This window comes from Scyliorhinus canicula, chromosome 10, assembly GCF_902713615.1.
Source record: "Scyliorhinus canicula chromosome 10, sScyCan1.1, whole genome shotgun sequence".
In the NCBI taxonomy this organism is placed as follows: domain Eukaryota; kingdom Metazoa; phylum Chordata; class Chondrichthyes; order Carcharhiniformes; family Scyliorhinidae; genus Scyliorhinus; species Scyliorhinus canicula.
Window position 1 is genome coordinate 1,572,773 of NC_052155.1, and position 16,168 is coordinate 1,588,940.

The 16,168-nt window shown below is 53.2% G+C and overlaps 1 protein-coding gene across 2 annotated transcripts in view; it reads right to left on the reverse strand.

Annotated features, from left to right (window-relative positions):
- The window catches only part of LOC119972178 (arf-GAP with GTPase, ANK repeat and PH domain-containing protein 3-like), a 965,193-nt gene that overhangs the window by 464,221 nt on the left and 484,804 nt on the right, over positions 1 to 16,168 (reverse strand). For both annotated transcript variants that reach the window (XM_038808502.1, XM_038808500.1), the window contains exon 9: positions 2,251 to 2,343. In XM_038808502.1, the coding sequence (XP_038664430.1) occupies positions 2,251 to 2,343 (93 nt within the window). The remainder of the gene's footprint in view (positions 1 to 2,250; positions 2,344 to 16,168) is intronic.

Sequence of the window (16,168 nt, forward strand, 5' to 3'; positions counted from 1 at the left end):
GTCAAGAGGGCTAGAACACAGGACCAGGGGTGTACTTCTGAGGCTGTACAAGGCTCTGGTCAGACCCCATTTGGAGTATTGGGAGCAGTTTTGGGCCCCATATCTAAGGAAGGATGTGCTGGCCTTGAAAATGGTCCAGAGGAGAGAAGAATGATCCCTGGAATGAAGAACTTGTCATATGAGGAACGGTTGAGGACTCTGGGTCTGTACTCATTGAAGTTTAGATGGATGAGGGGGGATCTTATTGAAACTTACAAGATACTGCGAGGCCTGGATAGAGTGGATGTGGAGAGGATGTTTCCACTTATAGGAGAAACTAGAACCAGAGGACACCATCTCAAACTAAAGGGACCATCCTTTAAAACAGAGATGAGGAGGAATTTCTTCAGCCAGAGGGTGGTGAATCTGTGGAACTCTTTGCCGCAGAAGGCTGTGGTGGCCAAATCACTGAGTGTCTTTAAGACAGAGGTAGATAGGTTCTTGATTAATAAGGGGATCAGGGGTTATGGGGAGAAGGCAGGAGAATGGGGATGAGAAAAATATCAGCCATGATTGAATGGCGGAGCAGACTCGATGGGCCGAGTGGCCTAATTCTGCTCCCATGTCTTATGGTCTCCAACCAATCATCTACCTGCTCACCTAAGTACTGGATGAGCACTTGGCCCATCATAACATTCAGATTCTGGTAAATGGGATTCGGTGGGCAGGTCAGGTATTTCTGATCGGTTCAGACCCAAAGTGCCTCTTCTGCGCTGTATTATTCTGTGGTTGTGTGATTGCTGCCTTGACACCTCAGCTCTCAGATCTCGCTGCTACCTCTCTTGGGCTGCTCCTTATCTTGTAAAACATCTGAACGGAACCTCCTCCCTCACACTTCGAATTCCAACGTCACCAAATTCCTGAGTTCAGTACTCTCTCGAAGGTACACTCCGTCGAGCTGGCCTCAGGTCTACTTATTCCCCAAGAGAAAGAGATGCTGTTCCCATTAGATGATGGCACAGGGAGTAGGGTACACAGACTTAAGGTGTTCGGGAAGAGATGCGGGGGACATGTCAGGGAAAACTTCTTTTCATGGCACGAGCTGGAACTCATGGCCAATAAGAGAGGTGGAGGCAGAAACAATCAGTGATTTCCAAAGAAAATTGGAGAATAAACTTGGAGGGCTACAGGGACAGAAAAGAGGAATGGGACAGAGGGCTGGCACCTCTTCGATGAGCCAAATGGCTGCCTTTATTGTTGCAATGGCTCCATAACCACACACACACTCTAAGCATAACCATGCGTACAGAGCACATGTTAACAGACCTCATACACACACCGCAGATATTATACAGGAACTTGTCAAATGCAGCATCTGGTTTAGGTTTACCTGTCATATAAAAACACTCTCATCAATCACCCAGTAATGTACATATCTGATTTAACATAGACCAGGCAGAAACATAGATCATGCACACTCCATATGGGACAAACAAATGTAATAAACACAAGGCAAATGGACGATAGCAAATTCATGCAGCAGTACAAACGTGCCCAATATTGAAGGATGCAGAGTGAGGGAAGAGCATTCAGAATAACTGCGGTAACAGGACTGGTCTGACACCGGAAGGTTGGATGGTAACCCCATCCACTTTCACCAGTTCTCAGTGTAAAACACAGGCCTGCAACTAGTGGTACAAACAGGTGGCTTTCAAATGATCACCACAATCAAACTCCTGATTACAGGTTGGAAACAGAACAAGTGCCTTTGGGGCGACTGAAGCACAGATTCCGATCTCATTCAGCTCTTTCATCTCACAATAAATCTGTGACAGCAAAACCTCCCGGAAAGTGACAACCTCTCAATATCGTTGAAACGGTTTGAGAAAGGTGATACGCTGAGCAGGCATTGGTGCAGGATCTATGTCAAGGGCACAGGTCCGAATATCTGTCATTGGGGAAGGTAAAGGATAGTGTGACCCTGCCAGTACTGCATCAAAACTGCAAAAGGCACAGAATCCATTTCACCCCTCGACTCATCTTCTTTATATTAAACCTCTTTAAGTTGTCAAAAGCTTTTAAAACCAAGCCTCCAGCAGGAATAGGTACCGAATGAAAACTGCCTGAGTGAGATCTGACTGTGCCAGTAGATTCAGACAGGGCTCGGCCCTGACACCTCAGCACCCACATTTCCCAAAGGGACGCAGGATGCTCTCACCTGGTGGGAACAGACTCTGCTCAGATTGAACCCAGTAGAAAAAAGCGGCTTACCTGTTTGATGGGGATAGCACGTCCACTCCCGATATTGTCTGTTTTGCCATCGAGGCTTTTCTTGTCCTTGTCAGTGTCGCTGCCCTTTCGAGACTGAAGTGAAAGAAAGAATAACAGATTTTACTCAAAATTGTTGAGAAACTCCCCCCCCCCCCAATCTCCTGCCCCACAGGAATTCACCCCCCCCCCCCCCCCCCAATCTCCTGCCCCACAGGAATTCACTCCCCCCCCCCCCCCCCCCAATCTCCTGCCCCACAGGAATTCACTCCCCCCCCCCCCAATCTCCTGCCCCACAGGAATTCACTCCCCCCCCCCCCCCCCCAATCTCCTGCCCCACAGGAATTCACTCCACCCCCCCCCCCCAATCTCCTGCCCCACAGGAATTCACTCCCCCACCCCTCAATCTCCTGCCCCACAGGAATTCACTCCATCCCCCCCTCAATCTCCTGCCCCACAGGAATTCACTCCCCCCCCCCAATCTCCTGCCCCACAGGAATTAATTCCCCCCCCCCCCCCCCAATCTCCTGCCCCACAGGAATTCACTCCAGCCCCCCCTCAATCTCCTGCCCCACAGGAATTCACTCCACCCCCCCCCTCAATCTCCTGCCCCACAGGAATTCACTCCACCCCCCCCCCCCCCTCAATCTCCTGTCCCACAGGAATTCACTCCCCCCACCCCTCAATCTCCTGCCCCACAGGAATTCACTCCCCCCCCCCCCCCAATCTCCTGCCCCACAGGAATTCACTCCCCCAATCTCCTGCCCCACAGGAATTCACTCCCCCCCCCCAATCTCCTGCCCCACAGGAATGAATTCCCCCCCCGCCAATCTCCTGCCCCACAGGATTTCACTCCAGCCCCCCCTCAATCTCCTGCCCCACAGGAATTCACTCCACCCCCCCCCTCAATCTCCTGTCCCACAGGAATTCACTCCCCCCCCCCCTCAATCTCCTGCCCCACAGGAATTCACTCCACCCCCCCCTCAATCTCCTGCCCCACAGGAATTCACTCCACCCCCCCCCCCTCAATCTCCTGTCCCACAGGAATTCACTCCCCCCACCCCTCAATCTCCTGCCCCACAGGAATTCACTCCCCCCCCCCCAATCTCCTGCCCCACAGGAATTCACTCCCCCCCCCTCAAATCTCCTGCCCCACAGGAATTCACTCCCCCCCCCCCCAATCCCCTGCCCCACAGGAATTCCCCCCCCCCCCCCCAATCTCCTGCCCCACAGGAATTCACTCCCCCCCCCTCAATCTCCTGCCCCACAGGAATTCACTCCCCCCCCCCCCCCAATCTCCTGCCCCACAGGAATTCACTCTCCCCCCCCCAATCTCCTGCCCCACCCCCAATCTCCTGCCCACCCCCCCAATCTCCTGCTCCCCCCCAATCTCCTGCCCCCCCCCCCAAATCCCCTGCCCCACCCCCCAAATCCCCTGCCCCACAGGAATTCACTCCCCTCCCCCCCCAATCTCCTGCCCCACAGCAATTCACTCCCCTCCCCCCCAATCTCCTGCCCCACAGGAATTCACTCCCCTCCCCCCCCCCAATCACCTGCCCCACAGGAATTCACTCCCCCCTCCCCCAATCTCCTTCCCCACAGGAATTCACTCCACCCCCCCCCCTCAATCTCCTGTCCCACAGGAATTCACTCCCCCCACCCCTCAATCTCCTGCCCCACAGGAATTCACTCCCCCCCCCCAATCTCCTGCCCCACAGGAATTCACTCCCCCCCCCCCCAATCTCCTGCCCCACAGGAATTCACTCCCCTCCCCCCCCCAATCTCCTGCCCCACAGGAATTCACTCCCCTCCCCCCCCCAATCTCCTGCCCCACAGCAATTCACTCCCCTCCCCCCCAATCTCCTGCCCCACAGGAATTCACTCCCCCCCCCCCCCCCAATCACCTGCCCCACAGGAATTCACTCCCCCCTCCCCCAATCTCCTTCCCCACAGGAATTCACTCCCCCCCCCAATCTCCTGCCCCACAGGAATTCACTCCCCCCCCCCAATCTCCTGCCCCACAGGAATTCACTCCCCCCCCCCCCCAATCTCCTGCCCCACAGGAATTCACTCCCCTCCCCCCCCCCCCAATCTCCTGCCCCACAGGAATTCACTCCCCTCCCCCCCCAATCTCCTGCCCCACAGCAATTCACTCCCCTCCCCCCCAATCTCCTGCCCCACAGGAATTCACTCCCCTCCCCCCCCCAATCACCTGCCCCACAGGAATTCACTCCCCCCTCCCCCAATCTCCTTCCCCACAGGAATTCACTCCCCCCCCCAATCTCCTGCCCCACAGGAATTCACTCCACCCCCCCCTCAATCTCCTGTCCCACAGGAATTCACTCCCCCCACCCCTCAATCTCCTGCCCCACAGGAATTCACTCCCCCCCCCCCAATCTCCTGCCCCACAGGAATTCACTCCCCCCCCCCTCAAATCTCCTGCCCCACAGGAATTCACTCCCCCCCCCCAATCTCCTGCCCCACAGGAATTCACTCCCTCCCCCCCCCCCCAATTTCCTGCCCCACAGGAATTCACTCCCCCCCCCTCAATCTCCTGCCCCACAGGAATTCACTCCCCCCCCCCCCCAATCTCCTGCCCCACAGGAATTCACTCCCCCCCCCCCAATGTCCTGCCCCACCCCCAATCTCCTGCCCACCCCCCCAATCTCCTGCCCACCCCCCCCAATCTCCTGCCCCCCCCAATCTCCTGCCCCCCCCAATCTCCTGCCCCCCCCCAATCTCCTGCCCCCCCCAATCTCCTGCCCCCCCCAATCTCCTGCCCCCCCCCAATCTCCTGCCCCCCCCCACTCTCCTGCCCCCCCCCCAATCTCCTGCCCCCCCCCCCAATCTCCTGCCCCCCCCCCATCTCCTGCCCCCCCCCCATCTCCTGCCCCCCCCATCTCCTGTCCCCCCCCCATCTCCTGTCCCCCCCATCTCCTGCCCCCCCCCAATCTCCTGCCCCCCCCCAATCTCCTGCCCCCCCCCCAATCTCCTGCCCCCCCCAATCTCCTGCACCCCCCCAATCTCCTGCCCCCCCCCAATCTCCTGCCCCCCCCCAATCTCCTGCCCCCCCCCAATCCCCTGCCCCCCCCCAATCTCCTGCCCCCCCCCAATCTCCTGCCCCCCCCCCAATCTCCTGCCCCCCCCCCAATCTCCTGCCCCCCCCCCCAATCTCCTGCCCCCCCCCCCAATCTCCTGCCCCCCCCCCCAATCTCCTGCCCCCCCCCCAATCTCCTGCCCCCCCCCCCAATCTCCTGCCCCCCCCCAATCTCCTGCCCCACAGGAATTCACTCCCCTCCCCCCCCCCCAATCTCCTGCCCCACAGCAATTCACTCCCCTCCCCCCCCCCCCCCCCAATCACCTGCCCCACAGGAATTCACTCCCCCCCCCCCCAATCTCCTTCCCCACAGGAATTCACTCTCCCCCCCAATCTCCTGCCCCACAGGAATTCACTCCCCCCCCCCCAATCTCCTGCCCCCCCCCCCAATCTCCTGCCCCCCCCCCCAATCTCCTGCCCCCCCCCAATCTCCTGCCCCACAGGAATTCACTCCCCCCCCAATCTCTGCCCCACAGGAATTCACTCCCCTCCCCCCCAATCTCCTGCCCCACAGGAATTCACTCCCCCCCCCCCCCCCCCAATCTCCTGCCCCACAGGAATTCCCTCCCCCCCCCCCCCCCCAATCACCTGCCCCATAGGAATTCACCCCCCCCCCCAAATCTCCTGCCCCACAGGAATTCACTCCCCCCCCCCCAATCTCCTGCCCCACAGGAATTCACTCCTCCCCCCCCCCCCCAAATCTCCTGCCCCACAGCAATTCACTCGCAGTTGTGGACCATGAGGTGGTGGACCTCGTGGTGGTGGACCTCTCGGTGGTGGATGTCATGGTGGTGGAATCCGCGGTGGGCCAAGAGGGCACAGTTGCGCCGTTGGCTCACCGCGAGGTCCACCACACCAGGGCCACGTGGTAGAGACCACGAAGGATCCGCACTGACAGGATTCCCGCCGTGGGGACCGGAGAATCACAGACGCCGGAGTATGGGGCGCCGGGCCCGCTAAATGGATGCCAATGGGTAATTTGCATATCCCCATGTTAGCACGCATCGTGACCAGCTTCCCGCGACCAGCGGCAGTGCGGGGGTTGGAGCATCGTGATCGGGCCGACACCCGGCATCAATCCAGATGCCCGTTTCTCCGTCTGGCTGATTCGGTATGGAGAATCCGCCCAAATGGTCTTCCATTTAAGACAGAGGTGAGTAAAAACTTACTGTCTTCCCCAGCGAGCAGTGAGGCTGGGTCATTGGATATATTAAAAAGCTGTGTTAGACAGATTATTGATCAACAAAGGAGGCAAAGAGTATAGGGGTGTGCAGGAAAGTAGATTTAAAGTCACAATCAGTTCAGTAATGATCTTACTGAAGGTGGTGCAGGCCTGAGGCCTACGTCTGGTCCTATTTTTTATGGTTTTCTATTCTCCCAAGTTTGAAGTTCAATCCATTCACTGTATATGAAACAAAATATGCCCTTTTTATCAGATTTTGTATTCTCAGGATATGGCCTCTAGCAAAGCCTGCGTTTATTGCCCATGCCAGGCTACTCTGAGAAGCTGATTTGTTGCAACCAAGTGACTGAAGGGGCCTCTTTGAGAGGCAATTAAACATCAGCAGTGTTGGTGTGGGACTGGAGTCGCAAAAAGGCCGTAATGGGTGAGCACAGAATGAACCAGGTGGTTTTCAGGATAATCTGAAAATGGAACGATCACGTTTACTGATCCCAGCTTTTTACTTCCAGATTTATTACATTGAGTTTGAATTCTCAAACTGGTCTGGTTGGATTGGAACTCACTTGTTCTGGATTATTAGTCCAGGGACATAACCATTACACTTGTGAAAATGAAAAAATGAAATGAAAATCGCTTATTGTCACGAGTAGGCTTCAAATGAAGCTACTGTGAAAAGCCCCTCGTCGCCACATTCCGGCGCCTGTTCAGGGAGGCTGGTACGGGAATTGAAACGTGCTGCTGGCCTGCTTGGTCTGCTTTAAAAGCCAGCGATTTAGCCCTGTGCTAAACCAGCCCCTGGTGTGAGAGAAGGGACTGGATTGGATTTGTTTATTGTCACGTGTACCGAGGTACAGTGAAAAGTATTTTTCTGCAAGCAGATCATTCAGTACATGGAAGAAAAGGGAATTAAACAAAATTCAAGAAAATACTAGAAAATACATGAGAATACATAATAGGGCAACACAAGGTATACAATGTAACTACATAAGCATTGGCATCGGATGAAGCATACAGGGTGTAGTGTTAATGAGGTCAGTCACTAAGAGGGTCATTTAGGAGTCTGGTGACAGTGGGGAAGAAGCTGTTTTTGAGTCTGCTCGTGCGCGTTCTCAGACTTCTGTATCTCCTGCCCGATGGAAGAAGTTGGAAAAGTGAGTAAGCCGGGTGGGAGGGATCCTTGATTATGCTGCCCACTTTCCCCCGGCAACGGGAGGTGTAGATGGAGTCAATGGATGGGAGGCAGGTTCGTGTGATGGACTGGGCGGTATTCACGACTCTCTGAAGTTCCTTGCGGTCCTGGGCCGAGCAACTCTTTAGTTTTGCTGGCATTGAGGGAGAGATTGTTGTCGTTACACCACTCCACTAGGTTCTCTATCTCCCTCCTGTATTCGGACTCGTCGTTATTCGAGATCCGGCCCACTATGGTCGTATCGTCAGCAAACTTGTAGATGGAGTTGGAACCAAGTTTTGCCACGCAGTCGTGTGTGTACAGGGAGTAGAGTAGGGGGCTACATACGCAGCCTTGCGGGGCACCGGTATTGAGGACTATTGTGGAGGAGGTGTTGGTGTTCATTCTTACTGATTGTGGTCTGTTGGTCAGAAAGTCAAGGATCCAGTTGCAGAGTGGAGAGCCAAGTCCTCGGTTTTCGAGCTTTGATATGAGCTTGGCTGGGATTATGGTGTTGAAGGCGGAGCTGTAGTCAATAAATAGGAGTCTGATGTAGGAGTCCTTGTTTTCGAGATGCTCTAGGGATGAGTGTAGGGCCAGGGAAATGGCGTCTGATGTGGACCGGTTGCGACGGTATGCGAATTGAAGTGGGTCAAGGCGTTCCGGGAGTATGGAGGTGATGCGCTTCATGATCAGCCTCTCGAAGCACTTCATTACAACTGATGTCAGGGCCACCGGGCGGTAGTCATTGAGGCACGTTGCCTGGTTCTTCTTTGGTACCGGTATGATGGTGGTCTTCTTGAAGCAGGTGGGGACCTCGGAGTCGAGTAGGGATAGGTTAAAGATGTCTGTGAATACCTCTGCCAGCTGGTATGCACAGGCTCTGAGTGCACGACCAGGGATCCCGTCCGGGCCCATCGCCTTCCGTGGGTTCACTTTCAGGAAGGCAGATCTGACTTCGGAAACTGTGAAGGTGGGTATGGGTGAATTATGGGCTGCTGGGGCACTCGACAGCGGATTGTTAGTTATCTGCTCAAACCGAGCATAGAATGCATTAAGTTCATCGGGGAGGGGTGCGCTGCTGCCAGAGATACTGCTCGGCACATACTTATGTTGTTTAGTCCTTGCCACAACCGCCGAGAGTCTGTCTGTGACTCTAGCTTAGTTTGATATTCTCTCTTGGCATCTCGGATGGCTTTGCGGAGGTCGTACCTGGACTTCTTGTATAGGACAGGGTCGTCTGCCTTGAATGCGTCAGATCTGTCCTTCAGTCGGGAGTCAATCTCGCGGTTGAGCCATGGTTTCCGGTAAATAAATATCTGATGTATTTATTGTTAACAGCAGGAATACTAATGGATGTGGAGACGGGTTTAAAAGAGTTTGATGCTGCTGGATTGGGTGGGTCTCTGCTCTATTGCTCATCCCGTGATTATCATGAATCTAGAACAAAGAAAAAAGAAACGTACAGCACAGGAACAGGCCCTTCGGCCCTCCAAGACTGTGCCGACCATGCTGCCCGTCTAAACTAAAATCTTCTACACTTCCGGGGTCCGTATCCCTCTATTCCCATCCTATTCATGTATTTGTCAAGATGCCCCTTAAACGTCACTATCGTCCCTGCTTCCACCACCTCCTCCGGCAGCGAGTTCCAGGCACCCACTACCCTCTGTGTAAAAAAACTTGCCTCGTACATCTCTTCTAAACCTTGCCCCTCGCACCTTAAACTTATGTCCCCTAGTAACTGACCCCTCTACCCTGGGGAAAAGCCTCTGACTATCCACTCTATCCATGCCCCTCATAATTTTGTAGACCTCTATCAGGTCGCCCCTCAACCTCTGTCGTTCCAGTGAGAACAAACCGAGTTTATTCTACCTCTCAATGACGTAATAAAGTGTTGTCTGTATAAATCCTTCTTCCTTTCCTAAATAAATATCAGGCAAGATTGAACAAACTGGGACTGTTTTCTCAATGAAAAGACTGAAGGGTGGTCTGATTGAGGTCTTTAAAGTTGTGGAAAGATTCAATAGGGTGGAGGTAGAGAAGGTGTTTCCACTTGAAATGAAAAATGAAATGAAAATGAAAATGAAATGAAAATCGCTTATTGTCACAAGTAGGCTTCATATGAAGTTACTGTGAAAAGCCCCTAGTTGCCACATTCCAGCACCTGTTCGGGGAGGCTGGTACGGGAATTGAACCGTGCTGCTGGCCTGCCTGGGTCTGCTTTAAAAGCCAGTGATTTAGCCCAGAGAGCCTGTGTATGAGCAGTCAGCAGGAGGGAGATTTCAGCCAGAGTATTGAGAAATGGGAGCTGAGTGGCAAAGTGTTGGTAAGTGTTTCTCTTTAAAAATTCAGTAGTTGGTTTAAAGAACAACAAGCAACTGAGTTAGATATGAGAAGTTATCTGTCAATCAATTGAAACCTGATTAGTGCCTGAAGAGGAATGCTTACTTTGGAATTTTAAATAGGTGTGTGAGTCACCCAGCTCACCTCAGCTATCTCTAAGGCAGTAAGTTCAGGAAAAGCAGTCAGCCAGAGTGAGGGGATTGAGAATTTGGGACTGAGGGGGAAGAGGTGCCTATCATGGGGAGGAGTGGCGAGGTGAACCTACGAGGCTGACTTGAGGCCAAGTGAGAGGTAGAAAAGAATCAAACTGTGACATCACAGCCAGCAGCTAAGTGATTGGCTAGTGACTGGAATGTAGTTTTTCTTTTCTATTTTCTCTAGGAATTGGAAAGTTAACTGAAGGGTTAGGTCATGCCAGGAGATCCCAGACCCGAGTCATGTTCCTAACTGAAGGGTTAGGTCATGCCAGGAGATCCCAGACCCGAGTCATGTTCCTAACTGAAGGGTTAGGTCATGCCAGGAGATCCCAGACCCGAGTCATGTTCCTAACTGAAGGGTTAGGTCATGCCAGGAGATCCCAGACCCGAGTCATGTTCCTAACTGAAGGGTTAGGTCATGCCAGGAGATCCCAGACCCGAGTCATGTTCCTAACTGAAGGGTTAGGTCATGCCAGGAGATCCCAGACCCGAGTCATGTTCCTAACTGAAGGGTTAGGTCATGCCAGGAGATCCCAGACCCGAGTCATGTTCCTAACTGAAGGGTTAGGTCATGCCAGGAGATCCCAGACCCGAGTCATGTTCCTAACTGAAGGGTTAGGTCATGCCAGGAGATCCCAGACCCGAGTCATGTTCCTAACTGAAGGGTTAGGTCATGCCAGGAGATCCCAGACCCGAGTCATGTTCCTCTTATGCATTGTTGAAATTCAGCGGTGTACCTGGCACCTTCACGTGCAATGTATCCCGGGACGTTGTGGGAGGCTAGGGAGGAAATTGCCAGCCCCCCAGCTGAGACATTTGAATCATCGGCAGCCAAAGGGGAGGTGCCTGAAGATTGGAGGGTAGCAAATGTTGTGGTCTTAAGAAGGGCTGTAGGGATAAGCCTGGGAACTACAGACCAGTTAGCCTTACTTCTGTAGTGGATAAATTGTTAGAAGGTATTCTGAGGGACAGGATCTACAGGCATTTAGACAGGCAAGGGCTAATTAGGGAAAGTCAGCATGGTTAGGGTTAGGACACCTCAGAGAGCAGTGAGGCTGTACGGGTAGAGATCAGGAATAAGAAGGGTGCAGTCACAATCATAGAATTTACAGTGCAGAAGGAGGCCATTCGGCCCATCGAGTCTGCATGGGCTCTTGGAGAGAGCACCCTACCCAAGGTCAACACCTCCACCCGATTCCCATAACCCCACCCAACTCTAAGGGCAATTTTGGACACTAAGGGCAATTTAGCATGGCCAATCCACCTAACCTGCACATCTTTGGACTGTGGGAGGAAACCGGAGCACCCGGAGGAAACCCACGCACACATTGGGAGGATGTGCAGACTCCGCACAGACAGTGACCCAAGCCTACTGAGACGAGTAGGCTTCAATGAAGTTACTGTGAAAAGCCCCTAGTCGCCACGTTCCGGCGCCTGTCCGGGGAGGCTGGTACGGGAATCGAACCGTGTTGCTGCCTGCTTGGTCTGCTTTAAAAGCCAGCAATTTAGCCCAGTGAGCTAAACCAGCCATGTTGTCTATATGGACTTCAGTAAGGCCTTTGACAAGGTTCCTCATTGTAGACTGGTACAAAAGGCGAAGTCACACGGGATCAGGGGTGAGCTGGCAAGGTGGATACAGAACTGACTAGGTCATAGAAGGCAGAGAGTAGCAATGGAAGGGTGCTTTTCTAATTGGAGGGCTGTGATTAGTGGTGTTCCGCAGGGATCAGTGCTGGGACCTTTGCTGTTCATAGTATAAATGATTTGGAGAAAAATGTAACTGGTCTGATTAGTAAGTTTGCAGACGACACAAAGATAGGTGGAATTGCGGATAGCGATGAGGACTGTCAGAGGATACAGCAGGATTTAGATCGTTTGGAGACTTGGGCGGAGAGATGGCAGATGGAGTTTAATCCGGACAAATGTGAGGTAATGCATTTTGGAAGGTCTAATGCAGGTAGGGAATATACAGTGAATGGTAGAACCCTCAAGAGTATTGACAGTCAGAGATATCTAGGTGTACAGGTCCACAGGTCAATGAAAGGGGAAACACAGGAGGAGAAGTTGGTCAAGAAGGCATACGGCATGCTTGCCTTCAATGGCCAGGGCATTGAGTATAAGAATTGACAAGTCATGTTGCAGCTGTATAGAACCTTAGTTAGGCCACACTTGGAGTATAGTGTTCAATTCTGGTCGCCACACTACCAGAAGGATGTGGAGGCTTTAGAGAGGGTACAGAAGAGATTTACCAGGATGTTGCCTGGTATGGAGGGCATTAGCTATGAGGAGCAGTTGAATAAACTCAGTTTTTTCTCACTGGAACGACGGAGGTTGAGGGGCGACCTGATAGAGGTCTACAAAATTATGAGGGGCATAGACAGAGTGGATAGTCAGAGGCTTTTTCCCAGGGTAGAGGGGTCAATTACTAGGGGGCATAGGTTTAAGGTGCGAGGGGCAAGGTTTAGAGGAGATGTACGAGGCAAGTGTTTTCACACAGAGGGTAGTGGGTGCCTGGAACTCGCTGCCGGAGGAGGTGGTGGAAGCAGGGACGATAGTGACGTTTAAGGGGCACCTTGACAAATACATGAATAGAATGGGAATAGAGGGATACGGACCCCGGAAGTGTAGAAGATTTTAGTTTACACGGGCACCATGGTCGGCACGGGCTTGGACGGCCGAAGGGCCTGTTCCTGTGCTGTATTTTTCTTTGTTCTTTGTTTGGCTTTGTAAAGGGAAATTCATGTCTCACCAATGTGATTGAGTTTTTTGAAGAGATAACCAAGAAGGTAGATGAGGACATTGCAGTCGATGTTGTCTACATAGACTTTAGCAAGGCCTTTGACAAGGTACCCGCACGGTAGGTTGTTGCAAAAGGTTAAATCTCACAGAATCTAGGGCGAGGTAGCCAATTGGATACAAAATTGGCTTGGCGACCGAAGCCAAAGGGTGGTTGTGGAGGGTTGTTTTTCAAACTGGAGGCCTGTGACCAGCGGTGTGCCTCAGGGATCGGTGCTGGGCCCACTGTTATTTGTTATATATATATAAATGATTTGGATGAGAATGTAGGAGGCATGGTTAGTAAGTTTACAGATTACACCAAGATTGGTGGGATAGAGGACAGTGAAGAAGGTTATCTCGGATTGCAACGGGATCTTGATCAATTGGCCAGTGGGCCGATTAATAGCAGATGGAGTTTAACTTGCATAAATGTGAGGTGATGCATTTTGAGAGATCAAATCAGGACAGGACCTCCCCAGTTAATGGTAGGGAGTTGGGGAGAGTTACAGAACAAAGAGATCTCGGGGTACAGGTTGATAGCTCCTTGAAGGTGGAGTGGCAGGTGGACAGGGTGGTGAAGAAGGCATTCAGCATGCTTGGTTTCATTGGTCAGAATATTGAATACAGGAGCTGGAACGCCTTGCTGAAGTTGGACAATGCATTAGTAAGGCCACACTGTGTATAGGGAATACAGTGTGCAGTTCTGGTCACCCTATTATAGAAAGGATATTATTAAACTAGAAAGAGTGCAGAAAGGATTTGCTAGGATGCTACTGGGACTTGATGGTTTGAGTTCTAAGGAGAGGCTGGATAGGCTGGGACTTTTTTCCCTGGAGCGTAGGAGGCTTAGGGGTGATTTTATAGAGGGTATAAAATAATGAGGGGCATAGATGAGGTAGATAGTCAACATCTTTTCCCAAAGGTTGGAAGTCTAAAATGAGAGGGCATAGGTTTAAGGTGAGAGGGGAAAGGGTCCAGAGGGGCAATTTATTTCACGCACAGGGTGGAGAGTGTCTGGAACGAGCTGCCAGAGGCAGTAGTAGAGGCAGGTATAATTTTGTCTTTTAAAAAGCATTTAGACAGGATGAGCCTAATACAGTTTAAAGTGGTGCACAGGGTGTATATGACTCGGGCGAGAATGAGTGGGTTCTTTCAGGGGGTAGCAGATGAGTGTGAGAGGTGTTGGCGGGGGACAGCGAATCATGTGCACATGTTTTGAGGTTGCGAAAAATTGGGAAGATTCTGGGCGGGAGTGTTTGTGGTCTTAGCCAGGATAATGGAGGAGGGAGTGGGCCTGGACCCTTTGGTGCCGATATTTGGGGTTTCAGAGAAGCCGGAGCTCTTGGAGAGGAGGAAGGCCGATGCCGTGGCCTTCATCTCTCTGATTGCACGGCGGCGGATTTTACTGGCTTGGCGGTCGGCAGCGTCACCGGGGGTAGCGGAATGGCTGGGTTGGGGGGGGGGGGGGGGGGGGGGGGGGGGGGGTCGTGAAAGAGGGAAAATATCTGTACAGATTGTATAGTTGTTGGTGGGGGTGAGGAGGAGTTTAAGAGGTGGGATATGTTACCGCTGTCACTGGCGGGGAGGGTGCAGTCCGTTAAGATGGCGGTGCTCCCGAGGTTTTTGTTCCTGTTCCAGTGCCTCCCCATCCTTATCCCGAAGGCCTTTTTTAGGAGGGTCAACAGGAGTATCACGGGATTTGTGTGGGCGCATGGGACTCCGAGGGTTAGAAGAGTGTTCCTGGAACGAGGCAGGGATAGGGAAGGGCTGGCGTTGCCCAACCTCTGTGGGTACTATTGGGCTGCCAACGCAGCGATGGTGCGTAAGTGGGTAATGGACGAGGAGGGGGCAGCATGGAAGAGGATGGAGGCGGCGTCCTGTGTGGGCACGAGCTTGGAGACGCTAGTAACGGCGCCGTTGCCGCTCCCTCCAACGAGGTATACCACAAGCCCAGTGGTGGCGGCTACCCTCAAAATTTGGGGGCAATGGAGACGGCACAGGGGAGAAATGGGGGGCTCAATGGAGGCCCGATACGGGGGAACCATCGGTTTGTTCCAGGGAGCATTGATGGCGGATTTCTGGGCTGGCACAGGGAAGGGGTTAGGAAGTTGAGGGACCTGTTTGTAGAGAGGAGGTTCGCGAGCTTGGGGGAGTTAGAGGGGAAGTTTGGGCTCCCCCCGGGGAACATGTTTCGGTACATGCAGGTTAGGGCGTTTGCCAGGCGGCAGGTGGAGGAGTTCCCCTTGTTGCCCCCACGTGGGGTACGGGACAGGGTGCTCTCGGGGGTGTGGGTTGGAGGAGGGAGGATTTCGGACATACACCGCGTAATGCAGGAGGTAGACGAGGCCTCGGTGGAGGAGCTGAAGGGTAAATGGGAAGAGGAGCTGGGTGAGGAGATTGAGGAGGGGACGTGGGCGGATGCCCTGGAGAGAGTGAATTCCTCCTCTTCCTGTGCGAGGCTTAGCCTCATACAGTTCAAGGTGCTGCATAGGGCCCACATGACTGGGTCGAGGATGAATAGGTTTTTCGGGGGCGAGGACAGGTGTGCTAGGTGCTCGGGGAGCCCAGCGAACCACGCCCATATGTTTTGGGCGTGCCCAGCGTTGGGGGAGTTTTGGAAGGGGGTAGCAAGGACGGTGTCGAGGGTGGTGGGATCCAGGGTCGAGCCAGGCTGGGACTCGCAATTTTTGGGGTGGCAGTGGAGCCGGGAGTGCAGGAGGCGATAGAGGCCGGTGTTCTGGCCTTTGCGTCCCTAGTAGCCCGGCGGAGGATCTTGCTCCAAAGGAAGGATGCGAGGCCCCCAAGCGTGGAGGCCTGGATCAATGATATGGCGGGGTTCATTAAATTGGAGAGGGTGAAATTTGCCCTGAGGGGATCAGTACAGGGGTTCTTTAGGCGGTGGCAGCCTTTCCTGGACTTCCTGGCGGAACGGTAGGGAAATAGGCCGACAGCAGCAGCGGGGGGCGGGGTCTGGATTGGGGGGAGGAAGAACCGTGTACATGGGTCTGTGGGATGTGGCGGGTGCTGTCTCTTTCCCTTTTGTTGTTTGGGTGTTCTTTTGTTTTTTTCTTTTGTTTGTAGTTGCTTTTGAAGTTGGGGTGGGAATTGTTCTTGGGGTGTTACCCCGGTTGTTTGTTAATAGAGTTAAGATGTTT